Source organism: Bufo bufo, chromosome 4 (assembly GCF_905171765.1).
Source record: "Bufo bufo chromosome 4, aBufBuf1.1, whole genome shotgun sequence".
Classification (NCBI taxonomy): domain Eukaryota; kingdom Metazoa; phylum Chordata; class Amphibia; order Anura; family Bufonidae; genus Bufo; species Bufo bufo.
In genome coordinates, this window is record NC_053392.1 from 1,755,812 (window position 1) to 1,780,126 (window position 24,315).

At 49.3% G+C, this 24,315-nt stretch overlaps 1 protein-coding gene across 1 annotated transcript in view; it reads right to left on the bottom strand.

Moving 5' to 3' along the window:
• The window catches only part of LOC120997515 (cytochrome P450 4B1-like), a 114,066-nt gene that overhangs the window by 25,680 nt on the left and 64,071 nt on the right, over positions 1-24,315 (bottom strand). Inside the window, exons 4-5 of the mRNA XM_040427595.1 lie at positions 10,230-10,420; positions 10,009-10,142 (exon numbers count right to left, since the gene is read on the bottom strand). Coding sequence (XP_040283529.1) covers positions 10,009-10,142; positions 10,230-10,420 — 325 coding nt within the window. The remainder of the gene's footprint in view (positions 1-10,008; positions 10,143-10,229; positions 10,421-24,315) is intronic.

Consider the following 24,315-nt stretch of genomic DNA (forward strand, 5'->3'; position numbering starts at 1 on the left):
GTTTGCTCTATGGATCCCCCCCACGCCCCCTCCAGCAGCTGTGGGACCACCTCGATAGTCATGTTTGCTCTATGGATCCCCCCCACGCCCTCCCCAGCAGCTGTGGGACCACCTCGATAGTCATGTTTGCTCTATGGATCCCCCCACGCCCCCTCCATCAGCTGTGGGACCACCTCGATAGTCATGTTTGCTCTATGGCAGAGGTGGCCAACCCGTGGCTCTTGATCCCCCCACCTCATCTCCAGCAGCTGTGGGACCACCTCGATAGTCATGTTTGCTCTATGGATTCCCCCCACGCCCCCTCCATCAGCTGTGGGACCACCTCGATAGTCATGTTTGCTCTATGGATCCCCCCCACGCCCTCCCCAGCAGCTGTGGGACCACCTCGATAGTCATGTTTGCTCTATGGATCCCCCCACGCCCCTCCAGCAGCTGTGGGACCACCTCGATAGTCATGTTTGCTCTATGGATCCCCCCCACGCCCCCTCCATCAGCAGTGGGACCACCTCGATAGTCATGTTTGCTCTATGGCAGAGGTGGCCAACCCGTGGCTCTTGATCCCCCCACCCCATCTCCAGCAGCTGTGGGACCACCTCCATAGTCATGTTTGCTCTATGGATCCCCCCCACGCCCTCCCCAGCAGCTGTGGGACCACCTCGATAGTCATGTTTGCTCTATGGATCCCCCCACGCCCCCCCATCAGCTGTGGGACCACCTCGATAGTCATGTTTGCTCTATGGCACAGGTGGCCAACCCGTGGCTCTTGATCCCCCCACCCCATCTCCAGCAGCTGTGGGACCACCTCCATAGTCATGTTTGCTCTATGGATCCCCCCCACGCCCCCTCCATCAGCTGTGGGACCACCTCGATAGTCATGTTTGCTCTATGGCAGAGGTGGCCAACCCGTGGCTCTTGATCCCCCCACCCCATCTCCAGCAGCTGTGGGACCACCTCGATAGTCATGTTTGATCTATGGATCCCCCACGCCCTCTCCATCAGCTGTGGGACCACCTCGATAGTCATGTTTGATCTATGGATCCCCCACGCCCTCTCCATCAGCTGTGGGACCACCTCGATAGTCATGTTTGCTCTATGGATCCCCCCCACGCCCTCCCCAGCAGCTGTGGGACCACCTCGATAGTCATGTTTGCTCTATGGATCCCCCCACGCCCCTCCAGCAGCTGTGGGACCACCTCGATAGTCATGTTTGCTCTATGGATCCCCCCCACGCCCCCTCCATCAGCAGTGGGACCACCTCGATAGTCATGTTTGCTCTATGGCAGAGGTGGCCAACCCGTGGCTCTTGATCCCCCCACCCCATCTCCAGCAGCTGTGGGACCACCTCGATAGTCATGTTTGATCTATGGATCCCCCACGCCCTCTCCATCAGCTGTGGGACCACCTTGATAGTCATGTTTGCTCTATGGATCCCCCCCACGCCCCCTCCATCAGCAGTGGGACCACCTCGATAGTCATGTTTGCTCTATGGATCCCCCACACCCTCTCCATCAGCTGTGGGACCACCTCGATAGTCATGTTTGCTCTATGGATCCCCCCCACGCCCCCTCCAGCAGCTGTGGGACCACCTCCATAGTCATGTTTGCTCTATGGATCCCCCCCACGCCCTCCCCAGCAGCTGTGGGACCACCTCGATAGTCATGTTTGCTCTATGGATCCCCCCACACCCCTCCAGCAGCTGTGGGACCACCTCGATAGTCATGTTTGATCTATGGATCCCCCCACGCCCCCTCCGGCAGCTGTGGGACCACCACAATAGTCATGTTTGATCTATGAATCCCCCCCACGCCCCTCCAGCAGCTGTGGGACCACCTCGATAGTCATGTTTGCTCTATGGATCCCCCCACGCCCTCTCCAGCAGCTGTGGGACCACCTCGATAGTCATGTTTGATCTATGGATCCCCCACGCCCCCTCCAGCATCTGTGGGACCACCTCCATAGTCATGTTTGCTCTATGGTTCCCCCCACACCCCCTCCAGCAGCTGTGGGACCACCTCCATAGTCATGTTTGCTCTATGGATCCCCCCACGCCCTCTCCAGCAGCTATGGGACCACCTCCATAGTCATGTTTGCTCTATGGATCCCCCCACGCCCCCTCCAGCAGCTGTGGGACCACCTCCATAGTCATGTTTGCTCTATGGATCCCCCCACGCCCCATCCAGCAGCTGTGGGACCACCTCCATAGTCATGTTTGCTCTATGGATCCCCCCACGCCCCTCCAGCAGCTGTGGGACCACCTCCATAGTCATGTATAATCTATGGATCCCCTCACGCCCTCTCCAGCAACTGTGAGACCACCTCAATAGTCATGTATGATCTATGGATCCCCCCCATGCCCAGTCCAGCAGCTGTGGGACCACCTCCATAGTCATGTTTGCATTATGGTTCCCCCCACACCCCCTCCAGCAGCTGTGGGACCACCTCCATAGTCATGTTTGCTCTATGGATCCCCCCACACCCCCTCCAGCAGCTGTGGGACCACCTCCATAGTCATGTTTGCTCTATGGTTCCCCCCACACCCCCTCCAGCAGCTGTGGGACCACCTCCATAGTCATGTCTGCTCTATTGATCCCCCCACGCCCTCTCCAAAAGCTGTGGGACCACCTCCATAGTCATGTTTGCTCTATGGATCCCCCCACGCCCCCTCCAGCAGCTGTGGGACCACCTCCATAGTCATGTTTGCTCTATGGATCCCCCCACGCCCCATCCAGCAGCTGTGGGACCACCTCCATAGTCATGTTTGCTCTATGGATCCCCCCACGCCCCTCCAGCAGCTGTGGGACCACCTCCATAGTCATGTATAATCTATGGATCCCCTCACGCCCTCTCCAGCAACTGTGAGACCACCTCAATAGTCATGTATGATCTATGGATCCCCCCCATGCCCAGTCCAGCAGCTGTGGGACCACCTCCATAGTCATGTCTGCTCTATTGATCCCCCCACGCCCTCTCCAAAAGCTGTGGGACCACCTCCATAGTCATGTTTGCTCTATGGTTCCCCCCCACGCCCCATCCAGCAGCTGTGGGACCACCTCCATAGTCATGTCTGCTCTATTGATCCCCCCACGCCCTCTCCAAAAGCTGTGGGACCACCTCCATAGTCATGTTTGCTCTATGGTTCCCCCCCACGCCCCCTCTCCAGCAGCTGTGGGACCACCTCCATAGTCATGTTTGCTCTATGGATCCTGGGTACTAGATTTAGTATTCACAAATGGGAATTTGGTATCTGATATTACTGTAGGGCAAAGCTTGGGATCTAGTGATCACCAGTCAGTGTGGTTTACTATAAGTACAGTGACTAAGTCACACCACACAAAAACAAAAGTTTTAGATTTTAGAAAAACTGACTTTTCTAAAATTAGATTAGAGGTATACGAGTCCCTATCAGATTGAAACAGTTTCAATGGAGTCCAGGAGAAATGGGACTACTTAAAAGTGGCACTATTGAAGTCAACAGATCTGTCCCACACAGAAGGCTTATCAATAAATTGCAGTCTTTGAGCTTGGACTCCCATATTGTGGAATGGATTAGGCAGTGGCTGAGGGACAGACAGCAGAGGGTTGTAGTCAATGGAGTATATTCAGACCATGGTCTTGTTACCAGTGGGGTACCTCAGGGATCTGTTCTGGGACCCATATTGTTTAATATCTTTATCAGCGACATTGCAGAAGGCCTCGATGGTAAGGTGTGTCTTTTTGCTGATGACACAAAGATTTGTAACAGGGTTGATGTTCCTGGAGGGATACACCAAATGGAAAAGGATTTAGGAAAACTAGAGGAATGGTCAAAAATCTGGCAACTAAAATGTAATGTTGATAAGTGCAAGAAAATGCACCTGGGACGTAAAAACCCAAGAGCAGAATATACAATCAGTGATACAGTCCTAACCTCAGTATCTGAGGAAAGGGATTTAGGGGTCATTATTTCAGAAGACCTAAAGGTAGGCAGACCATGTCATAGAGCAGCAGGAGATGCTAGCAGAATGCTGGGGTGTATAGGGAGAGGCATTACTAGTAGAAAGAGTGAGGTGCTCATGACGCTCTACAGAGCACTAGTGAGACCTCATTTGGAGTATTGTGCTCAGTACTGGAGACCATATCTCCAGAAGGATAGTGATACTGTGGAGAGAGTTCAGAGAAGAGCTACTAAACTGGTCCATGGATTGCAGGATAAAACTTACCAGGAAAGATTAACCACCTCAGCCCCCAGTGCTTAAACACCCTGAAAGACCAGGCCACTTTTTACACTTCTGACCTACACTACTTTCACCATTTATTGCTCGGTCATGCAACTTACCACCCAAATGAATTTTACCTCCTTTTCTTCTCACTAATAGAGCTTTCATTTGGTGGTATTTCATTGCTGCTGACATTTTTACTTTTTTTGTTATTAATCGAAATTTAACGATTTTTTTTGCAAAAAAATGACATTTTTCACTTTCAGTTGTAAAATTTTGCAAAAAAAATGACATCCATATATAAATTTTGCTCTAAATTTATTGTTCTACATGTCTTTGATAAAAAAAAAATGTTTGGGTAAAAAAAAAATGGTTTGGGTAAAAGTTATAGCGTTTACAAACTATGGTACAAAAATGTGAATTTCCGCTTTTTGAAGCAGCTCTGACTTTCTGAGCACCTGTCATGTTTCCTGAGGTTCTACAATGCCCAGACAGTACAAACACCCCACAAATGACCCCATTTCGGAAAGTACACACCCTAAGGTATTCGCTGATGGGCATAGTGAGTTCATAGAACTTTTTATTTTTTGTCACAAGTTAGCGGAAAATGATGATTTTTTATTTTTTTTTTTTTTTTCTTACAAAGTCTCATATTCCACTAACTTGTGACAAAAAATAAAAACTTCCATGAACTCACTATGCCCATCACGAAATACCTTGGGGTCTCTTCTTTCCAAAATGGGGTCACTTGTGGGGTAGTTATACTGCCCTGGCATTCTAGGGGCCCAAATGTGTGGTAAGGAGTTTGAAATCAAATTCTGTAAAAACTGACCAGTGAAATCCGAAAGGTGCTCTTTGGAATGTGGGCCCCTTTGCCCACCTAGGCTGCAAAAAAGTGTCACACATCTGGTATCTCCGTATTCAGTAGAAGTTGGGGAATGTGTTTTGGGGTGTCATTTTACATATACCCATGCTGGGTGAGATAAATATCTTGGTCAAATGCCAACTTTGTATAAAAAAATGGGAAAAGTTGTCTTTTGCCAAGATATTTATCTCACCCAGCATGGGTATATGTAAAATGACACCCCAAAACACATTCCCCAACTTCTCCTGAATACGGAGATACCAGATGTGTGACACTTTTTTGCAGCCTAGGTGGGCAAAGGGGCCCATATTCCAAAGAGCACCTTTCGGATTTCACTCGTCATTTTTTACAGAATTTGATTTCAAACTCCTTACCACACATTTGGGCCCCTAGAATGCCAGGGCAGTATAACTACCCCACAAGTGACCCCATTTTGGAAAGAAGAGACCCCAAGGTATTCGCTGATGGGCATAGTGAGTTCATAGAAGTTTTTATTTTTTGTCACAAGTTAGTGGAATATGAGACTTTGTATGAAAAAAAAAAAAAAAAAAAAAAATCATCATTTTCCACTAACTTGTGACAAAAAATAAAAAATTCTAGGAACTCGCCATGCCCCTCACGGAATACCTTGGGGTGTCTTCTTTCCAAAATGGGGTCACTTGTGGGGTAGTTATACTGCCCTGGCATTTTCCAGGGGCCCTAATGTGTGGTAAGTAGGTAAATGACCAGTGAAATCCGAAAGGTGCTCTTTGGAATATGGGCCCCTTTGCCCACCTAGGCTGCAAAAAAGTGTCACACATCTGGTATCTCCGTACTCGGGAGAAGTTGGGGAATGTGTTTTGGGGTGTCTTTTTACATATACCCATGCTGGGTGAGAGAAATATCTTGGCAAAAGACAACTTTTCCCATTTTTTTATACAAAGTTGGCATTTGACCAAGATATTTCTCTCACCCAGCATGGGTATATGTAAAATGACACCCCAAAACACATTCCCCACCTTCTCCTGAGTACGGAGATACCAGATGTGTGACACTTTTTTGCAGCCTAGGTGGGCAAAGGGGCCCATATTCCAAAGAGCACCTTTCGGATTTCACTCGTCATTTTTTACAGAATTTGATTTCAAACTCCTTACCACACATTTGGGCCCCTAGAATGCCAGGGCAGTATAACTACCCCACAAGTGACCCCATTTTGGAAAGAATAGACCCCAAGGTATTCGCTGATGGGCATAGTGAGTTCATGGAAGTTTTTATTTTTTGTCACAAGTTAGTGGAATATGAGACTTTGTATGAAAAAAAAAAAAAAAAAAAAATCATCATTTTCCACTAACTTGTGACAAAAAATAAAAAATTCTAGGAACTCGCCATGCCCCTCACGGAATACCTTGGGGTGTCTTCTTTCCAAAATGGGGTCACTTGTGGGGTAGTTATACTGCCCTGGCATTTTCCAGGGGCCCTAATGTGTGGTAAGTAGGTAAATGACCAGTGAAATCAGAAAGGTGCTCTTTGGAATATGGGCCCCTTTGCCCACCTAGGCTGCAAAAAAGTGTCACACATCTGGTATCTCCGTACTCGGGAGAAGTTGGGGAATGTGTTTTGGGGTGTCTTTTTACATATACCCATGCTGGGTGAGAGAAATATCTTGGCAAAAGACAACTTTTCCCATTTTTTTATACAAAGTTGGCATTTGACCAAGATATTTATCTCACCCAGCATGGGTATATGTAAAATGACACCCCAAAACACATTCCCCAACTTCTCCTGAGTACGGCGATACCAGATGTGTGACACTTTTTTGCAGCCTAGATGCGCAAAGGGGCCCAAATTCCTTTTAGGAGGGCCTTTTTAGACATTTGGATACCAGACTTCTTCTCACGCTTTGGGGCCCCTAGAATGCCAGGGCAGTATAAATACCCCACATGTGACCCCATTTTGGAAAGAAGACACCCCAAGGTATTCAATGAGGGGCATGGCGAGTTCATAGAAATTTTTTTTTTTTGGCACAAGTTAGCGGAAATTGATATTTTTTATTTTTTTCTCACAAAGTCTCCCGTTCCGCTAACTTGGGACAAAAATTTCAATCTTTCATGGACTCAATATGCCCCTCACTGAATACCTGGGGGTGTCTTCTTTCCGAAATGGGGTCACATGTGGGGTATTTATACTGCCCTGGCATTCTAGGGGCCCTAAAGCGTGAGAAGAAGTCTGGAATATAAATGTCTAAAAAATTTTACGCATTTGGATTCCGTGAGGGGTATGGTGAGTTCATGTCAAATTTTATTTTTTGTCACAAGTTAGTGGAATATGAGACTTTGTAAGAAAAAAAAATAATAATTCCGCTAACTTGGGCCAAAAAAATGTCTGAATGGAGCCTTACAGGGGGGTGATCAATGACAGGGGGGTGATCAATGACAGGGGGGGTGATCAATGACAGGGGGGGTGATCAATGACAGGGGGGGTGATCAATGACAGGGGTGGTGATCAATGACAGGGGGGTGATCAATGACAGGGGTGGTGATCAATGACAGGGGGGTGATCAGGGAGTCTATATGGGGTGATAACCACAGTCATTGATCACGCCCGTGTAAGGCTTCATTCAGACGTCCGGATGCGTTTTGCGGATCCGATCCATCTATCAGTGGATCCGTAAAAATCATGCGGACGTCTGAATGGAGCTTTACAGGGGGGTGATCAATGACAGGGGGGTAATCAATGACAGGGGGGTGATCAGGGAGTCTATATGGGGTGATCACCACAGTCATTGATCATGCCCCTGTAAGGCTTCATTCAGACGTCCGGATGCGTTTTGCGGATCCGATCCATCTATCAGTGGATCCGTAAAAATCATGCGGACATCTGAATGGAGCTTTACAGGGGGGTGATCAATGACAGGGGGGTAATCAATGACAGGGGGGTGATCAGGGAGTCTATATGGGGTGATCACCACAGTCATTGATCATGCCCCTGTAAGGCTTCATTCAGACGTCCGGATGCGTTTTGCGGATCCGATCCATCTATCAGTGGATCCGTAAAAATCATGCGGACGTCTGAATGGAGCTTTACAGGGGGGTAATCAATGACAGGGGGGTGATCAATGACAGGGGGGTGATCAGGGAGTCTATATGGGGTGATAACCACAGTCATTGATCATGCCCCTGTAAGGCTTCATTCAGACGTCCGGATGCGTTTTGCGGATCCGATCCATCTATCAGTGGATCCGTAAAAATCATGCGGACATCTGAATGGAGCTTTACAGGGGGGTGATCAGGGAGTCTATATGGGGTGATCACCACAGTCATTGATCATGCCCCTGTAAGGCTTCATTCAGACGTCCGGATGCGTTTTGCGGATCCGATCCATCTATCAGTGGATCCGTAAAAATCATGCGGACGTCTGAATGGAGCTTTACAGGGGGGTAATCAATGACAGGGGGGTGATCAATGACAGGGGGGTGATCAGGGAGTCTATATGGGGTGATAACCACAGTCATTGATCATGCCCCTGTAAGGCTTCATTCAGACGTCCGGATGCGTTTTGCGGATCCGATCCATCTATCAGTGGATCCGTAAAAATCATGCGGACATCTGAATGGAGCTTTACAGGGGGTTGATCAATGACAGGGGGGTAATCAATGACAGGGGGGTGATCAGGGAGTCTATATGGGGTGATCAGGGGTGATCAGGGGCTAATAAGGGGTTAATAAGTGACGGGGGGGGGGTGTAGTGTAGTGTAGTGGTGCTTGGTGGGACTTTACTGAGCTACCTGTGTCCTCTGGTGGTCGATCCAAACAAATGGGACCACCAGAGGACCAGGTAGCAGGTATATTAGACGCTGTTATCAAAACAGCGTCTAATATACCTGTTAGGGGTTAAAAAAAACACATCTCCAGCCTGCCAGCGAACGATCGCCGCTGGCAGGCTGGAGATCAACTCTCTTACCTTCCGTTCCTGTGAGCGCGCGCGCCTGTGTGCGCGCGTTCACAGGAAATCTCGCGTCTCGCGAGAGGACGCGTATATGCGTCCAGGAGGAATGAATCAACCACCTCCAGGACGCGTCTGTGCGTACAGCGGTCCGGAGGTGGTTAAAGGACCTTAACATGTATAGCTTGGAAGAAAGACGAGACAGAGGGGAGATGAGAGAAACTGCTAAATACATAAAGGGAATCAACAAGGTAAAAGAGGAGAGAAGATTTACAAGAAGAAAAACTGCTACAAGAGGACATAGTGTAAATTAGAGGGTCAAAGGTTTAAAAGTAATATCAGGAAGTATTACTTTACTGAGAGAGTAGTGGATGCATGGAATAGCCTTCCTGCAGAAATGGTAGCTGAAAATACAGTGAAGGAGGTTAAGCATGCATGGGATAGGCATAAGGCCATCCTTCATATAAGATAGGGCCAGGGGCTATCCATAGTATTCAGTATATTGGGCAGACTGGATGGGCCAAATGGTTCTTATCTGCCGACACATTCTAGGTTTCTAGGTTTGGCGACTGCCTTCTCTATAACTTTTGATAGGAATGGTAAGTTTGCCACAGGTCTGTAGTTGGCCACAGAATCAGGATCCAGTGATGGTTTCTTCAAGAGGGGTCCTGTGACAACCTACCAGGACCTTCCGGAATCCCTCCCAGCACACAGCAGTTACTCCTCCTGCTCTAGAACATTATGCCTGCTGATTGCATTGCATTTTGTGGCAACAGATCCTGAAAATAATTCTTAGGAAAGGCTATCAGTATCCAATCAGTGATGGTCTGACGCAGCGCACCCCCTCTCCATTCTCTGTGCCTGGGGGGGGGGGGGGGTCGGACCTTTACCAATCAGGTATTAATGACCTATGCTGAGGATAAGTCTTCAATATCAGTGACCTGGAGACCCCCTTTAATATTATACAAACACACTTGAGAGGATTTGTAAAACCTAACCTTAAAATGTCTCCCCCTGAACATTTTACCTGCAGGTAATGATCGTCCATCAAAGAAGGTCACAGGCTTGGAAAGTTCTCGTGACACAGAGGGTACAGGGGGATACAGGCGGATACTCTCTTTAATGCACATTGTGGTGTAGGACAACTTGCTTAAATCTTCCCTGTAAGGAAACATGTAAAATTCGACTTCAGTTACACGTGTGGGCAGTAAGAGGGAAAGCTACAACCCAAAGTATCCCGATTCTTACCACGCCATGGTCCTCCTGTCTCCCAGGACCTCCCTGATCTCCTCCCGACACTTCTGCTGATGCTCAGGATGTTTAGCTAAACAGTACATGATCCAGGAAATTCCGCTGGCTGTAGTGTCATGGCCTTCAAACATGAAGGTGTCCACCTCTGCACGCAAGTCCTCATCAGACAGGCTCCGGCCATGTTCATCCTAAAGATGAACAGGAAACAATAAATTGCAGGACAATAAAGCCTAAAGTCCATTGCCTATTAAAGCTGTTCTAGGAGTCACCCCGACATGTTGCCCAGTGTATGATGACCAGCTGGACATTTAATGCCTAGAAGAGTCCTTCAGCCAGTGTTCTGCATCAGTGGGTTCAGGGACACAGAGAAGATCCAGAGCAGTCATTTGGCTTCAAAATATTGATGGCAAAACTGACTGAAACATATTGTGGGTGAAAGGAGGAGGACAAGCAAAGCTACACCGGTGACTTTCTGGAGAACGGATGTTAAAGGGGACTTCAGACTTTGCAATTTTTAGCAATTTTGCAATTTTTTCTTGTGGTCCCGTTGACTTCAGTGGGTTGGGGTTAGGGTCAGCAGCCAAGTATAGGACATGAAAAATACAAATGTGATAGCACTCTACATCCAGCAATTTGCCTCCATGCTGGATGAGGCATTGGTGTACATTTTGGCCAAAGCGTAGTAAGCCACTCACCACGTCAAGGTCGCCTCTATGGAGTGGTCCCTAACACTAGTTCCTACCTGTTTATGGGCCATGACAGCCACACAAAATCCAGGGAATGCAGGTCAGCGTGCACGCCAAGCACACTCTGCTTTTAGCCCCGTCCGGTGCCATTACAGCTTTCATCGGATCCAAGGATGCAAGTACCAACATGCATGCTGAGCCCACCATATACTTCTCCTGGAGCCAAATGGCTACTGGTAGGTTCTATATAAGCAGACTCAGTTTTATACTGACTTTAAAACCAGCCTCCAGGACAGATTGACTGGTCAGGTGTGCATGACTCCAAGGAGATCGCCACGCCTCCAATACATACTACAAAGAAAAAATGTGGGGAATTGGGTCAGCACAACCTGTATGTGGTGCACATCACTATGGCGAAATACATATACAAACGAAAAATACAAATGTGATAGCACTCTACATCCAGCAATTTGCCTCCATGCTGGATGAGGCATTGGTGTACATTTTGGCCAAAGCGTAGTAAGCCACTCACCACGTCAAGGTCGCCTCTATGGAGTGGTCCCTAACACTAGTTCCTACCTGTTTATGGGCCATGACAGCCACACAAAATCCAGGGAATGACCCATAAACAGGTAGGAACTAGTGTTAGGGACCACTCAAATAGAGGCGACCTTGACGTGGTGAGTGGCTTACTACGCTTTGGCCAAAATGTACACCAATGCCTCATCCAGCATAGAGGCAGGGCAGAATGCTGGATGTAGAGTGCTATCACATTTGTATTTTCCGTTTGTATATGTATTTCGCCATAGTGATGTGCACCTATATACAGGTTGTGCTGACCCAATTCCCCACATTTTTTCTTTGTAGTATATATTGGAGGCGTGGCGATCTCCTTTGAGTCATTGCACACCTGACCAGTCAATCTGTCCTGGAGGCTGGTTTTAAAGTCAGTATAAAACTGAGTCTGCTTATATAGAACCTACCATTAGCCATTTGGCTCCAGGAGAAGTATATGGTGGGCTCAGCATGCATGTTGGTACTTGCATCCCTGGATCCGATGAAAGCTGTAATGGCACCGGACGGGGTTAAAAGCAGAGTGTGCTTGGCGTGCATGCTGACCTGCATTCCCTGGATTTTGTGTGGCTGTCATGGCCCATAAACAGGTAGGAACTAGTGTTAGGGACCACTCAAATAGAGGCGACCTTGACGTGGTGAGTGGCTTACTACGCTTTGGCCAAAATGTACACCAATGCCTCATCCAGCATGGAGGCAGGGCAGAATGCTGGATGCAGAGTGCGATCACATTTGTATTTTGCGTTTGTATATGTATTTCGCCATAGTGATCTGCACCTATATACAGGTTGTGCTGACCCAATTCCCCACATTTTTTCTTTGTAGTATATATTGGAGGCGTGGCGATCTCCTTTGAGTCATGCACACCTGACCAGTCAATCTGTCCTGGAGGCTGGTTTTAAAGTCAATATAAAACTGAGTCTGCATATATAGCACCTACCAGTAGCCATCTGGCTCCAGGAGAAGTATATGGTGGGCTCAGCATGCATGTTGGTACTTGCATCCCTGGATCCGATGAAAGCTGTAATGGCACCGGTCGGGGCTAAAAGCAGAGTGTGCTTGGCGTGCATGCTGACCTGCATTCCCTGGACTTTGTGTGGCTGTCATGGCCCATAAACAGGTAGGAACTAGTGTTAGGGACCACTCCATAGAGGCGACCTTGACGTGGTGAGTGGCTTATTACGCTTTGGCCAAAATGTACACCAATGCCTCATCCAGCATGGAGGGCAGAGTGCTGGATGTAGTGTGCTATCACATTTGTATTTTTCGTTTGTATATGTATTTCGCCATAGTGATGTGCACCACATACAGGTTGTGCTGACCCAATTCCCACATTTTTTCTTTGAAGTATAGGACATGACCTATCTTTTGTAGAACGGACATACGGATGTGGAAAGCACATGGGTGATCTGTGTGCTTTCCGCATCCGTATGTCTATTCTGCAAAAGAATAGAACATATCCAATATTCTGCCGCAAAATGTGGTCTACTGAAAAAACAAAAACAAAACAGACGCAACATGGACACCATCCGAATTATGAGGATCTGAGGACCCTAACCCTTTTGCAGACCGTAAAATACATTTGGTCATGTGACTGCGCCTTAAATGTTTATCTGTAATGCCTCCTTTTCCGGCACGCCATCCTGGTCATGTGACATTTTTCCATTCTGTTAGTTCCCTGTCTCAATGACATCACATCTTAATTCTGAGGTTTGTGGCCCTGTAGACTCGACATCAGTGACCTTGGGCGGTTCTGTGGTGGTACACAGAAAAGAAAACGATTGTGTTTGTCCAAATACCAGGTGCTAGGACAGGTGTCGGCAACCCGCGGCTCCGGAGCCGCATGCGGCTCTTTTGAACCTTTGCCGCGGCTCCGGCGGCGCGGAGGAGCAGGGCAGGGAGGTGTGTCCCTTTCCTGTTCCTCTGATAGGCTGCCGGCACTACTAGGCCGGCAGCCTATCAGAGGCCGGCGTAGGCGGCGCAATGACGTCATCGCGCCGCCTGAGCCGTACAGCGCTGGAGTCGGGACACAGGCCGGAAGAGGCCTGCATCGCATCGCTCCAAAGAGGTAAGTATACAGTTGCAAGAAAAAGTATGTGAACCCTTTGGAATGATATGGATTTCTGCACAAATTGGTCATAAAATGTGATCTGATCTTCATCTAAGTCACTACAATAGACAATCACAGTCTGCTTAAACTAATAACACACAAAGAGTTAAATGTTACTATGTTATTATTGAACACACCATGTAAACATTCACAGTGCAGGTGGAAAAAGTATGTGAACCCTTGGATTTAATAACTGGTTGAACCTCCTTTGGCAGCAATAACTTCCACCAAACGTTTCCTGTAGTTGCAGATCAGACACAATGGTCAGGAGTAATTCTTCACCATTCCTCTTTACAGAACTGTTTCAGTTCAGCAGTATTCTTGGGATGTCTGGTGTGAATCGCTTTCTTGAGGTCAGGCCACAGCATCTCAATCGGGTTGAGGTCAGGACTCTGACTGGGCCACTCCAGAAGGCGGATTTTCTTCTGTTTAAGCCATTCTGTTGTTGATTTACTTCTATGCTTTAGGTCGTTGTCCTGTTGCAACACCCATCTTCTGTTGAGCTTCAGCTGGTGGACAGATGGCCTTAAGTTCTCCTGCAAAATGTCTTGATAAACTTGTGAGATCATTTTTCCTTCGATGATAGCGATCCGTCCAGGCCCTGACGCAGCAAAGCAGCCCCAAACCATGAAGCCCCCACCACCATACTTCACAGTTGGGATGAGGTTTTGATGTTGGTGTGCTGGGCCTCTTTTTCTCCACACATAGTGTTGTGTGTTTCTTCTAAACAACTCCACTTTGGTTTCATCTGTCCACAGAATATTTTGCCAGTTCTGCTGTGGAACATCCAGGCGCTCTTGTGCAAACTGTAAACGTGCAGCAATGTTTTTTTTGGACAGCAGTGGCTTCCTCTGTGGTATCCTCCCATGAAATCCATTCTTGTTTAGTGTTTTACGTATCATAGATTCGCTAACAGGGATGTTATCATATGCCAGAGACTTCTGTAAGTCTTTAGCTGACACTCTAGGATTCTTCTTCACCTCATTGAGCAGTCTGCGCTGTGCTCTTGCAGTCATCTTTACAGGACGGCCGCTCCTAGGGAGAGTAGCAGCAGTGCTGAACTTTCTCCATTATAGACAATTTGTCTTACTGTGGACTGATGAACAGCAAGGCTTTTGGAGATACTTTTATAACCCTTTCCAGCTTTATGCAAGTCAACAATTCTTAATCGTAGGTCTTCTGAGAGCTCTTTTGTGCGAGGCATCATTCACATCAGGCAATGCTTCTTGTGAAAAGCAAACCCAGAACTGGTGTGTGTTTTATATAGGGCAGGGCAGCTGTAACCAACACCTCCAATCTCATCTCATTGATTGGACTCCAGTTGGCCGACACCTCACTCCAATTAGCTCTTGGAGATGTCATTAGTCTAGGGGTTCACATACTTTTTGCACCTGTACTGTGAATGGTTACATGGTGTGTTCAATAAAAACATGGTAACATTTAACTCTTTGTGTGTTATTAGTTTAAGCCGACTGTGATTGTCTATTGTTGTGACTTAGATGAAGATCAGATCACATTTTATGACCAATTTGTGCAGAAATCCATAGCATTCCAAAGGGTTCACATACTTTTTCTTGCAACTGTAAGTGATATTTTTTTTTTTAACTGGCAGTCTGGCACATAATGGGGGGGCCCTGGTATTATACTGGCACATGATTGGGGAATTTGGGGGGGCCCTGGAATTACTGGCACATGATTGGGGGGGGGTCTGGTATTACTACTGGCACATGATTGGGGGGGGGTCTGGTATTACTACTGGCACATGATTGGGGGGGCTCTGGTATTAATACTGGCACATGATTGGGGGGGGGGGTCTGGTATTAATACTGGCACATGATTGGGGGGGGGTCTGGTATTAATACTGGCACATGATTGGGGGGGGTCTGGTATTAATACTGGCACATGATTGGGGGGGGTCTGGCATTAATACTGGCACATGATTGGGGGGGTCTGGTATTACTACTGGCACATGATTGGGGGGGTCTGGTATTAATACTGGCACATGATTGGGGGGTGTCTGGCATTAATACTGGCACATGATTGGGGGGGTCTGGTATTACTACTGGCACATGATTGGGGGGGGTCTGGTATAGTGACATGATTGGGGGGGTCTGGTATTACTACTGGCACATGATTGGGGGGGTCTGGTATAGTGACACATGATTGGGGGGGTCTGGTATTACTACTGGCACATGATTGGGGGGGTCTGGTATAGTGACACATGATTGGGGGGGTCTGGTATTACTACTGGCACATGATTGGGGGGCCTGGTAATGCTGGCACATGATTGGAGGGGGGTCTGGTATTACTGGCACATGATTGGAGGGGGTCTGGTATTACTGGCACATGATTGGAGGGGGGTCTAGTATTACTGGCACATGATTGGGGGGGGGGGTCTGGTATTACTGGCACATGATTGGAGGGGGGTCTGGTATTACTGGCACATGATTGGAGGGGGGTCTGGTATTACTGGCACATGATTGGAGGGGGTCTGGTATTACTGGCACATGATTGGAGGGGGTCTGGTATTACTGGCACATGATTGGAGGGGGGTCTGGTATTACTGGCACATGATTGGGGGGGGTCTGGTATTACTGGCACATGATTGGAGGGGGGTCTGGTATTACTGGCACATGATTGGAGGGGGGTCTGGTATTACTGGCACATGATTGGAGGGGGGTCTGGTATTACTGGCACATGATTGGAGGGGGGTCTGGTATTACTGGCACATGATTGGGGGGGTCTGGTATTACTACTGGCACATGATTGGGGGGGGGTCTGGTATAGTGACACATGATTGGGGGGGTCTGGTATTACTACTGGCACATGATTGGGGGGGTCTGGTATAGTGACACATGATTGGGGGGGGTCTGGTATTACTACTGGCACATGATTGGGGGGTCTGGTAATGCTGGCACATGATTGGAGGGGGGTCTGGTATTACTGGCACATGATTGGGGGGGGTCTGGTATTACTGGCACATGATTGGAGGAGGGTCTGGTATTACTGGCACATGATTGGAGGGGGGTCTGGTATTACTGGCACATGATTGGAGGGGTCTGGTATTACTACTGGCACATGATTGGGGGGGGTCTGGTATAGTGACACATGATTGGGGGGGTCTGGTATTACTACTGGCACATGATTGGGGGGGTCTGGTATAGTGACACATGATTGGGGGGGTCTGGTATTACTACTGGCACATGATTGGGGGGTCTGGTAATGCTGGCACATGATTGGAGGGGGGTCTGGTATTACTGGCACATGATTGGAGGGGGGTCTGGTATTACTGGCACATGATTGGAGGGGGGTCTGGTATTACTGGCACATGATTGGAGGGGGGTCTGGTATTACTGGCACATGATTGGAGGAGGGTCTGGTATTACTGGCACATGATTGGAGGGGGGTCTGGTATTACTGGCACATGATTGGGGGGGTCTGGTATTACTACTGGCACATGATTGGGGGGGGGTCTGGTATAGTGACACATGATTGGGGGGGTCTGGTATTACTACTGGCACATGATTGGGGGGGTCTGGTATAGTGACACATGATTGGGGGGGGTCTGGTATTACTACTGGCACATGATTGGGGGGTCTGGTAATGCTGGCACATGATTGGAGGGGGGTCTGGTATTACTGGCACATGATTAGGGGGGGTCTGGTATTACTGGCACATGATTGGAGGAGGGTCTGGTATTACTGGCACATGATTGGAGGGGGGTCTGGTATTACTGGCACATGATTGGGGGGGTCTGGTATTACTACTGGCACATGATTGGGGGGGTCTGGTATTACTACTGGCACATGATTGGGGGGGTCTGGTATAGTGACACATGATTGGGGGGGTCTGGTATTACTACTGGCACATGATTGGGGGGTCTGGTAATGCTGGCACATGATTGGAGGGGGGTCTGGTATTACTGGCAAATGATTGGAGGGGGGTCTGGTATTACTGGCACATTATTGGAGGGGGTCTGGTATTACTGGCACATGATTGGAGGGGGGTCTGGTATTACTGGCACATGATTGGGGGGGTCTGGTATTACTACTGGCACATGATTGGGGGGGGGTCTGGTATAGTGACACATGATTGGGGGGGTCTGGTATTACTACTGGCACATGATTGGGGGGGTCTGGTATAGTGACACATGATTGGGGGGTCTGGTATTACTACTAGCACATGATTGGGGGGTCTGGTAATGCTGGCACATGATTGGAGGGGGGTCTGGTATTACTGGCACATGATTGGAGGGGGGTCTGGTATTACTGGCACATGATTGGAGGGGGTCTGGTATTACTGGCACATGATTGGAGGGGGGTCTGGTATTACTGGCACATGATTGGAGGGGGGTCTGGTATTACTGGCACATGATTGGAGGGGGGTCTGGTATTACTGGCACATGATTGGAGGGGGGTCTGGTATTACTGGCACATGATTGGAGGGGGGTCTGGTATTACTGGCACATGATTGGGGGGGGGGGGGTCTGGTATTACTGGCACATGATTGGGGGGGGGTCTGGTATTACTGGCACATGATTGGAGGGGGGTCTGGTATTACTGGCACATGATTGGAGGGGGGTCTGGTATTACTGGCACATGATTGGAGGAGGGTCTGGTATTACTGGCACATGATTGGAGGGGGGTCTGGTATTACTGGCACATGATTGGGGGGGTCTGGTATTACTACTGGCACATGATTGGGGGGGGGGCTGGTATAGTGACACATGATTGGGGGGGTCTGGTATTACTACTGGCACATGATTGGGGGGGTCTGGTAATGCTGGCACATGATTGGAGGGGGGTCTGGTATTACTGGCACATGATTGGGGGGGTCTGGTATTACTGGCACATGATTGGAGGAGGGTCTGGTATTACTGGCACATGATTGGAGGGGGGTCTGGTATTACTGGCACATGATTGGGGGGGGTCTGGTATTACTACTGGCACATGATTGGGGGGGGGTCTGGTATAGTGACACATGATTGGGGGGGTCTGGTATTACTACTGGCACATGATTGGGGGGGTCTGGTATAGTGACACATGATTGGGGGGGTCTGGTATTACTACTGGCACATGATTGGGGGGTCTGGTAATGCTGGCACATGATTGGAGGGGGGTCTGGTATTACTGGCACATGATTGGAGGGGGGTCTGGTATTACTGGCACATGATTGGAGGGGGTCTGGTATTACTGGCACATGATTGGAGGGGGGTCTGGTATTACTGGCACATGATTGGGGGGGTCTGGTATTACTACTGGCACATGATTGGGGGGGGTCTGGTATAGTGACACATGATTGGGGGGGTCTGGTATTACTACTGGCACATGATTGGGGGGGTCTGGTATAGTGACACATGATTGGGGGGGTCTGGTATTACTACTGGCACATGATTGGGGGGTCTGGTAATGCTGGCACATGATTGGAGGGGGGTCTGGTATTACTGGCACATGATTGGAGGGGGGTCTGGTATTACTGGCACATGATTGGAGGGGGTCTGGTATTACTGGCACATGATTGGAGGGGGGTCTGGTATTGCTGGCACATGATTGGAGGGGGGTCTGGTATTACTGGCACATGATTGGAGGGGGGTCTGGTATTACTGGCACATGATTGGACCGGGGTCTGGTATTGCTGGCACATGATTGGAGGGGGGTCTGGTATTACTGGCACATGATTGGAGGGGGGTCTGGTATTACTGGCACATGATTGGAGGAGGGTCTGGTATTACTGGCACATGATTGGAGGGGGGTCTGGTATTACTGGCACATGATTGGAGGGGGTCTGGTATTACTGGCACATGATTGGAGGGGGGTCTAGTATTACTGGCACATGATTGGAGGGGGGTCTGGTATTACTGGCACATGATTGGAGGGGGGTCTGGTATTACTGGCACATGATTGGGGGGGGGGGTCTGGTATTACTGGCACATGATTGGGGGGGGGGTCTGGTATTACTGGCACATGATTGGAGGGGGGTCTGGTATTACTGGCACATGATTGGAGGGGGGTCTGGTATTACTGGCACATGATTGGAGGGGGGTCTGGTATTACTGGCACATGATTGGGGGGGGGTCTGGTATTACTGGCACATGATTGGAGGGGGGTCTGGTATTACTGGCACATGATTGGAGGGGGGTCTGGTATTACTGGCACATGATTGGAGGAGGGTCTGGTATTACTGGCACATGATTGGAGGGGGGTCTGGTATTACTGGCACATGATTGGAGGGGGGTCTGGTATTACTGGCACATGATTGGGGGGGGTCTGGTATTACTGGCACGTGATTGGGGGGGTCTGGTAAAGGTAAATTAAATATTTTAATTAGCTATTAATTTGCAAAAATATATTTTACATTGTTAAGTGAAAAAGTCCTTTTTTCCTTCAGATTGACAGCTGACTGCACGATCCTGTATATAGCATTAAGGTAAGAAACAATATATGCAGTGTTAGATTTGTTTTAAATGTCGCAATGGTTTTGCGGCTCCCAGTTTTTTTTTCCTTCGGAAACGGCTCCAAGTGGCTCTTTATGTCTTAAAGGTTGCAGACCCCTGTGCTAGGAGATGCTAGCTGCATTTGTTTCCAGCTCAGGACGTCTCCCAGGTCTGTAGTGGTAACTCCTGGGGTTCCAATCCTAATGAAGACCTGTTAACTCATCCATTTAGTCAAAGTCTAAGTGCTGGGAGAAGCCCCCTCCCCCACTCATATCCAACACAGCTTCCTTCACTGCTCTGAATACTGCTGTGCGCCGCTGTTCCCCTGCTTACTGTCGCAGTCCCGGGCGCCGTGTTCAGCGGTGATCTGCGGCCAGTGCTTCCCATTCACCAGTCCTGGGCTCTGTCTGTGTAGGTTCTGTTGTTCTGGGATCTGCTCCACAGTTTCCTCTCAGCCCTGACCACAGAATGCTCGCTGCTTGCTCCCTGCAGCACTTCCTTAAGGCCCGCCGCGTGTCACTTCCTGTGCATTATGGGTTAGGTCATGGGACCTCGCTAACCAATCGTAGCCCTCCTGCACATATATAAGTGGCTCCGCCCCCTTCCCAGATGCCTCAGTGTCAAGGTCCTTGTGTCCTGCTAAGGTTTCTGATATTACCCTGGACTCTGCTACCTGTTTGATCCCTGCCTGCTTGCCTTGACTCTCCTGTTGCCGACCCAGGTTGCCTGACCTGTACTTGTGCCGCCTGCCCTGACCTATTGCTTGTTTGACTTCGCCTCTGTCTCATCCTTTGGTCCTGCACTGTTTCTCCTGGTTACGACTCAGCCCACTGACAACGCCTGTACCTCTGGTACCTTGCTCAGGTACCTCCTGGTCCGCCTGGACCAGCTGCCTCGTGTGCCAATCCTCCTCAAGATGTAGCGACCTGTTGTTCCCCTCGGGAAAGTCCATCCCCACCATCAGGGGTACTGTGAAGATCGAGGGGTTCACTTAGACAACGCCCTTACAGGAGGTAGGACACATGGCACAGTGGGTTCACACCCGCTGGTTCATGACAGTACACTGAGGCCATGGTCCCCGCTGGTCACCCCAAGCCTGTCGTTCAGGAATTATTACATGAAGCGAGGCGCCAGAGCAAACGTCAGGATGTTATAATGCAGTTTATGCAAAATGTTGCTGCTCGTCTGGATGCCATCTCTTCTCCAGCTACTGCAGGGTCGCCAGTCGCTGCTACTCCTGCTTCTGCACCTGTTCTGCGTCATCCCGTTGTCTCCTGCCAATTCTTTTTAGAAGTGGACGCCTCTTCCATAGGAGCCGGTGCTGTTTTACTACAGAGAGGTTCCAAGGGCAAGATGTTTACATGTGGATTCTCCTCCAAGCTCTTCTCCCCTGCTGAGAGTAATTACTGTATAGGAGAGAAAGAGCTTCTGGCCATAAAACTTGCCTTGGAGGAGTGGCATTATCTATTGGAGGGGGCCCAGCATCCGGATAATCTTTACCGACCACAAGAACCTTACATATCTGCAGACGGCCCAACGTCTGAACCCTCGCCAAGCCAGATGGGCACTCTTCTTCTCCTGTTTTGATTTTGAGCTTCACTTTCGCCCGGCTGAGAAGAACATCAAGGCGGATGCTCTATCTCGGTCATTTGACTTCTCTAACCAGCAGGAGGAGCCCCAGTACATTGTAGATCCTGCTCGCTTGATCATAATGGCTCCGGTCCTGGTAAAAGACATCCCTTCTGGGAAGACATTTGTGCCATCTGCCAAGAGAAAACATATTCTAACTTGGTGGCACAACTCCAAACTGGCTGGTCACCCATGGATCCGCAAGACCCCAGAACTTTTGTCTCGCCACTACTGGTGGCCCACGCTGTCTAAGGATGTGCGTGATTATGTGTCTGCCTGCACCGTCTGTGCTCAGAATAAAGTTTCCAGGACCAAACCACCCTTTCCAGTTCCTGACGCCCCATGGCAACACACTGCCATGGACTTTGTTACCGATCTGCCCTCTTCTGCCGGATGTACAGCTATCTGGGTGGTTGTGGACCGGTTCTCAAAGATGGCGCACTTCGTTCCCTTTCGTCCTAACAGCAGCACAAGTGGGGTATTGAACAAAAAAATTTCTGCCTAAGTATCCTAATTAGTAATTAACTAATTAAGCCGCTACCCCATATAACCCGGCCCCCAACTGGACAGGGTTGCTTTTTTATTGTCCTGTGGACTCCAGGACAGGCTAGACTCCTTACTGGAGTCTCCAATTTGTTATACTTGTGGTGTTAGCGTCGTGGACTAAAGAAGGGGGGCGGGGTACTGTAACAGTGGTTGCTGTGCGTCGCTGTTCCCCTGCTTACTGCCGCAGTCCCGGGCGCCGTGTTCAGCGGTGATCTGCGGCCAGTGCTTCCCATTCACCAGTCCTGGGCTCTGTCTGTGTAGGTTCTGTTGTTCTGGGATCCGCTCCACAGTTTCCTCTCAGCCCTGACCACAGCATGCTCGCTGCTTATTCCCTGCAGCACTTCCTTAAGGCCCGGCACGCGTCACTTCCTGTGCTTTATGGGTTAGGTCATGTGACCTCACTGACCAATCGTAGCCCTCCTGCACATATATAATGGCTCCGCCCCCTTCCCAGATGCCTCAGTGTCAAGGTCCTTGTGTCCTGCTAAGGTTCCTGACTCGTACTTGTGTTCCTGGACTCGGCTACCTGTTTGATCCCTGCCTGCTTGCCTTGACTCTCCTGTGGATCTGTGATGTTCCAGCTGGGAGGGAAGCAGTGGCAGAGATTTATCAAAACTGGTGTAAAGGAAAGCTGGCTTAGTGGCCATTGCAAACAATCTGATATCACTTTTCATTTTTCAGAGCTCCTATGCAAGGGCGTAACTACCATAGAGGCAGACCATGTAACTGCTATGGGGAAAAGGGCAAGAGGGGGCCCATTTGGGATCATCCCCTCTTCTACTGGAGGTGAACACTTGGTCAGGACTCTACCCTCTAAAGGAACAACTTTTAGCAAATAAGGCAGTGGAAAGAATGTCCCAAAGGTCATTGAAAGGGGTTTAGGCGGAAACCCTTCTGTCCTGTGTGGGGGCCTGGTTTGATTCTTGCTATGGGGCCCTTACTTCTCTATGTACGCCACTGCTCCTAGGGAAAATGAAAGGTGGAATCTGATTGGTTTCTATGGGCAACTAAAACGGTTTTCCTTTTCACCAACTTTGATAAGTCTCCCTCAGGGTGCGGGTCACAGATCACAATTATGCTGGTAGAGTGAAAATGCACTCAGAATGTAATCCTTTCACCTACCGTATTTTTTGCTTTATAAGACTCACTAAGACCCCCTAAAGTGGGGGAGAAATAGCAGCAAATAGTATAGTAGGACCAGGGAGCAGCGCCCCTGGTGCTGGCTTTACTCACTGCTCCCTAGTCATCTTCCCTAGTCATCTTCTCCAGGTACCGCACTGTGTCCTGACAGCATCAGGTCAGAGTGCAGCTCTGCAGGAACAGCATGCTGAACCTCCTGAGTGGCGTCGCTACCCAGAGCAGAAGAGGTGAGTTTGTTTTAATTAACCTTGGGGGGGGGGGGGGCCCTCCGAGGTCTGATGAACCTTGGAGGGGGGGGGGGGTCTCATCCGAGGTCTGATGAACCTTGGGGAAGGGGGTCTCATCCGAGGTCTGATTAACCTTGGGGGGTCACAGCCAAGGTCCGATTAACCTTGGGGCGGGGTCTCATCCAAGATCTGCTTAACCATGGGGGGTTTAATTTGAGGTCTGATGAACCTTGGGGGGGGGGGGGTCTCATCTGAGGTCTGATTAACCTTAGGGGGGGGTCTCACCTGAGGTCTGATTAACCTTGGGGGGGATCTTATTCGAGGTCTGATTAACCTTGGGGGGGGTCTCATCCAAGGTCTGCTTAACCATGGGGGGTTTAATTTGAGGTCTGATGAACCTTGGGGGGGTCTCATCTGAGGTCTGATTAACCTTGGGGGGGGGGGGGGTCTCACCCGAGGTCTGATTAACCTTGGGGGGGGTCTCATCTGAAGTCTGATTAACCTTGGGGAGGTCTCATCCGAGGTCTGATTAACCTTGGGGGGATCTTATTCGAGGTCTGATTAACCTTGGGGGGTCTCATCCGAGGTCTGATAATCCTTGGGGGGGAAGTCTCACCCGAGGTCTGATTAACCTTGGGGGGGGGGGGTCGAATCTGAGGTCTAGTTAACATTGGGGGTCTCATCTGAGGTCTGGTTAACATTGGTGGTCTCATCTGAGATCTGATTAACATTGGGGTCT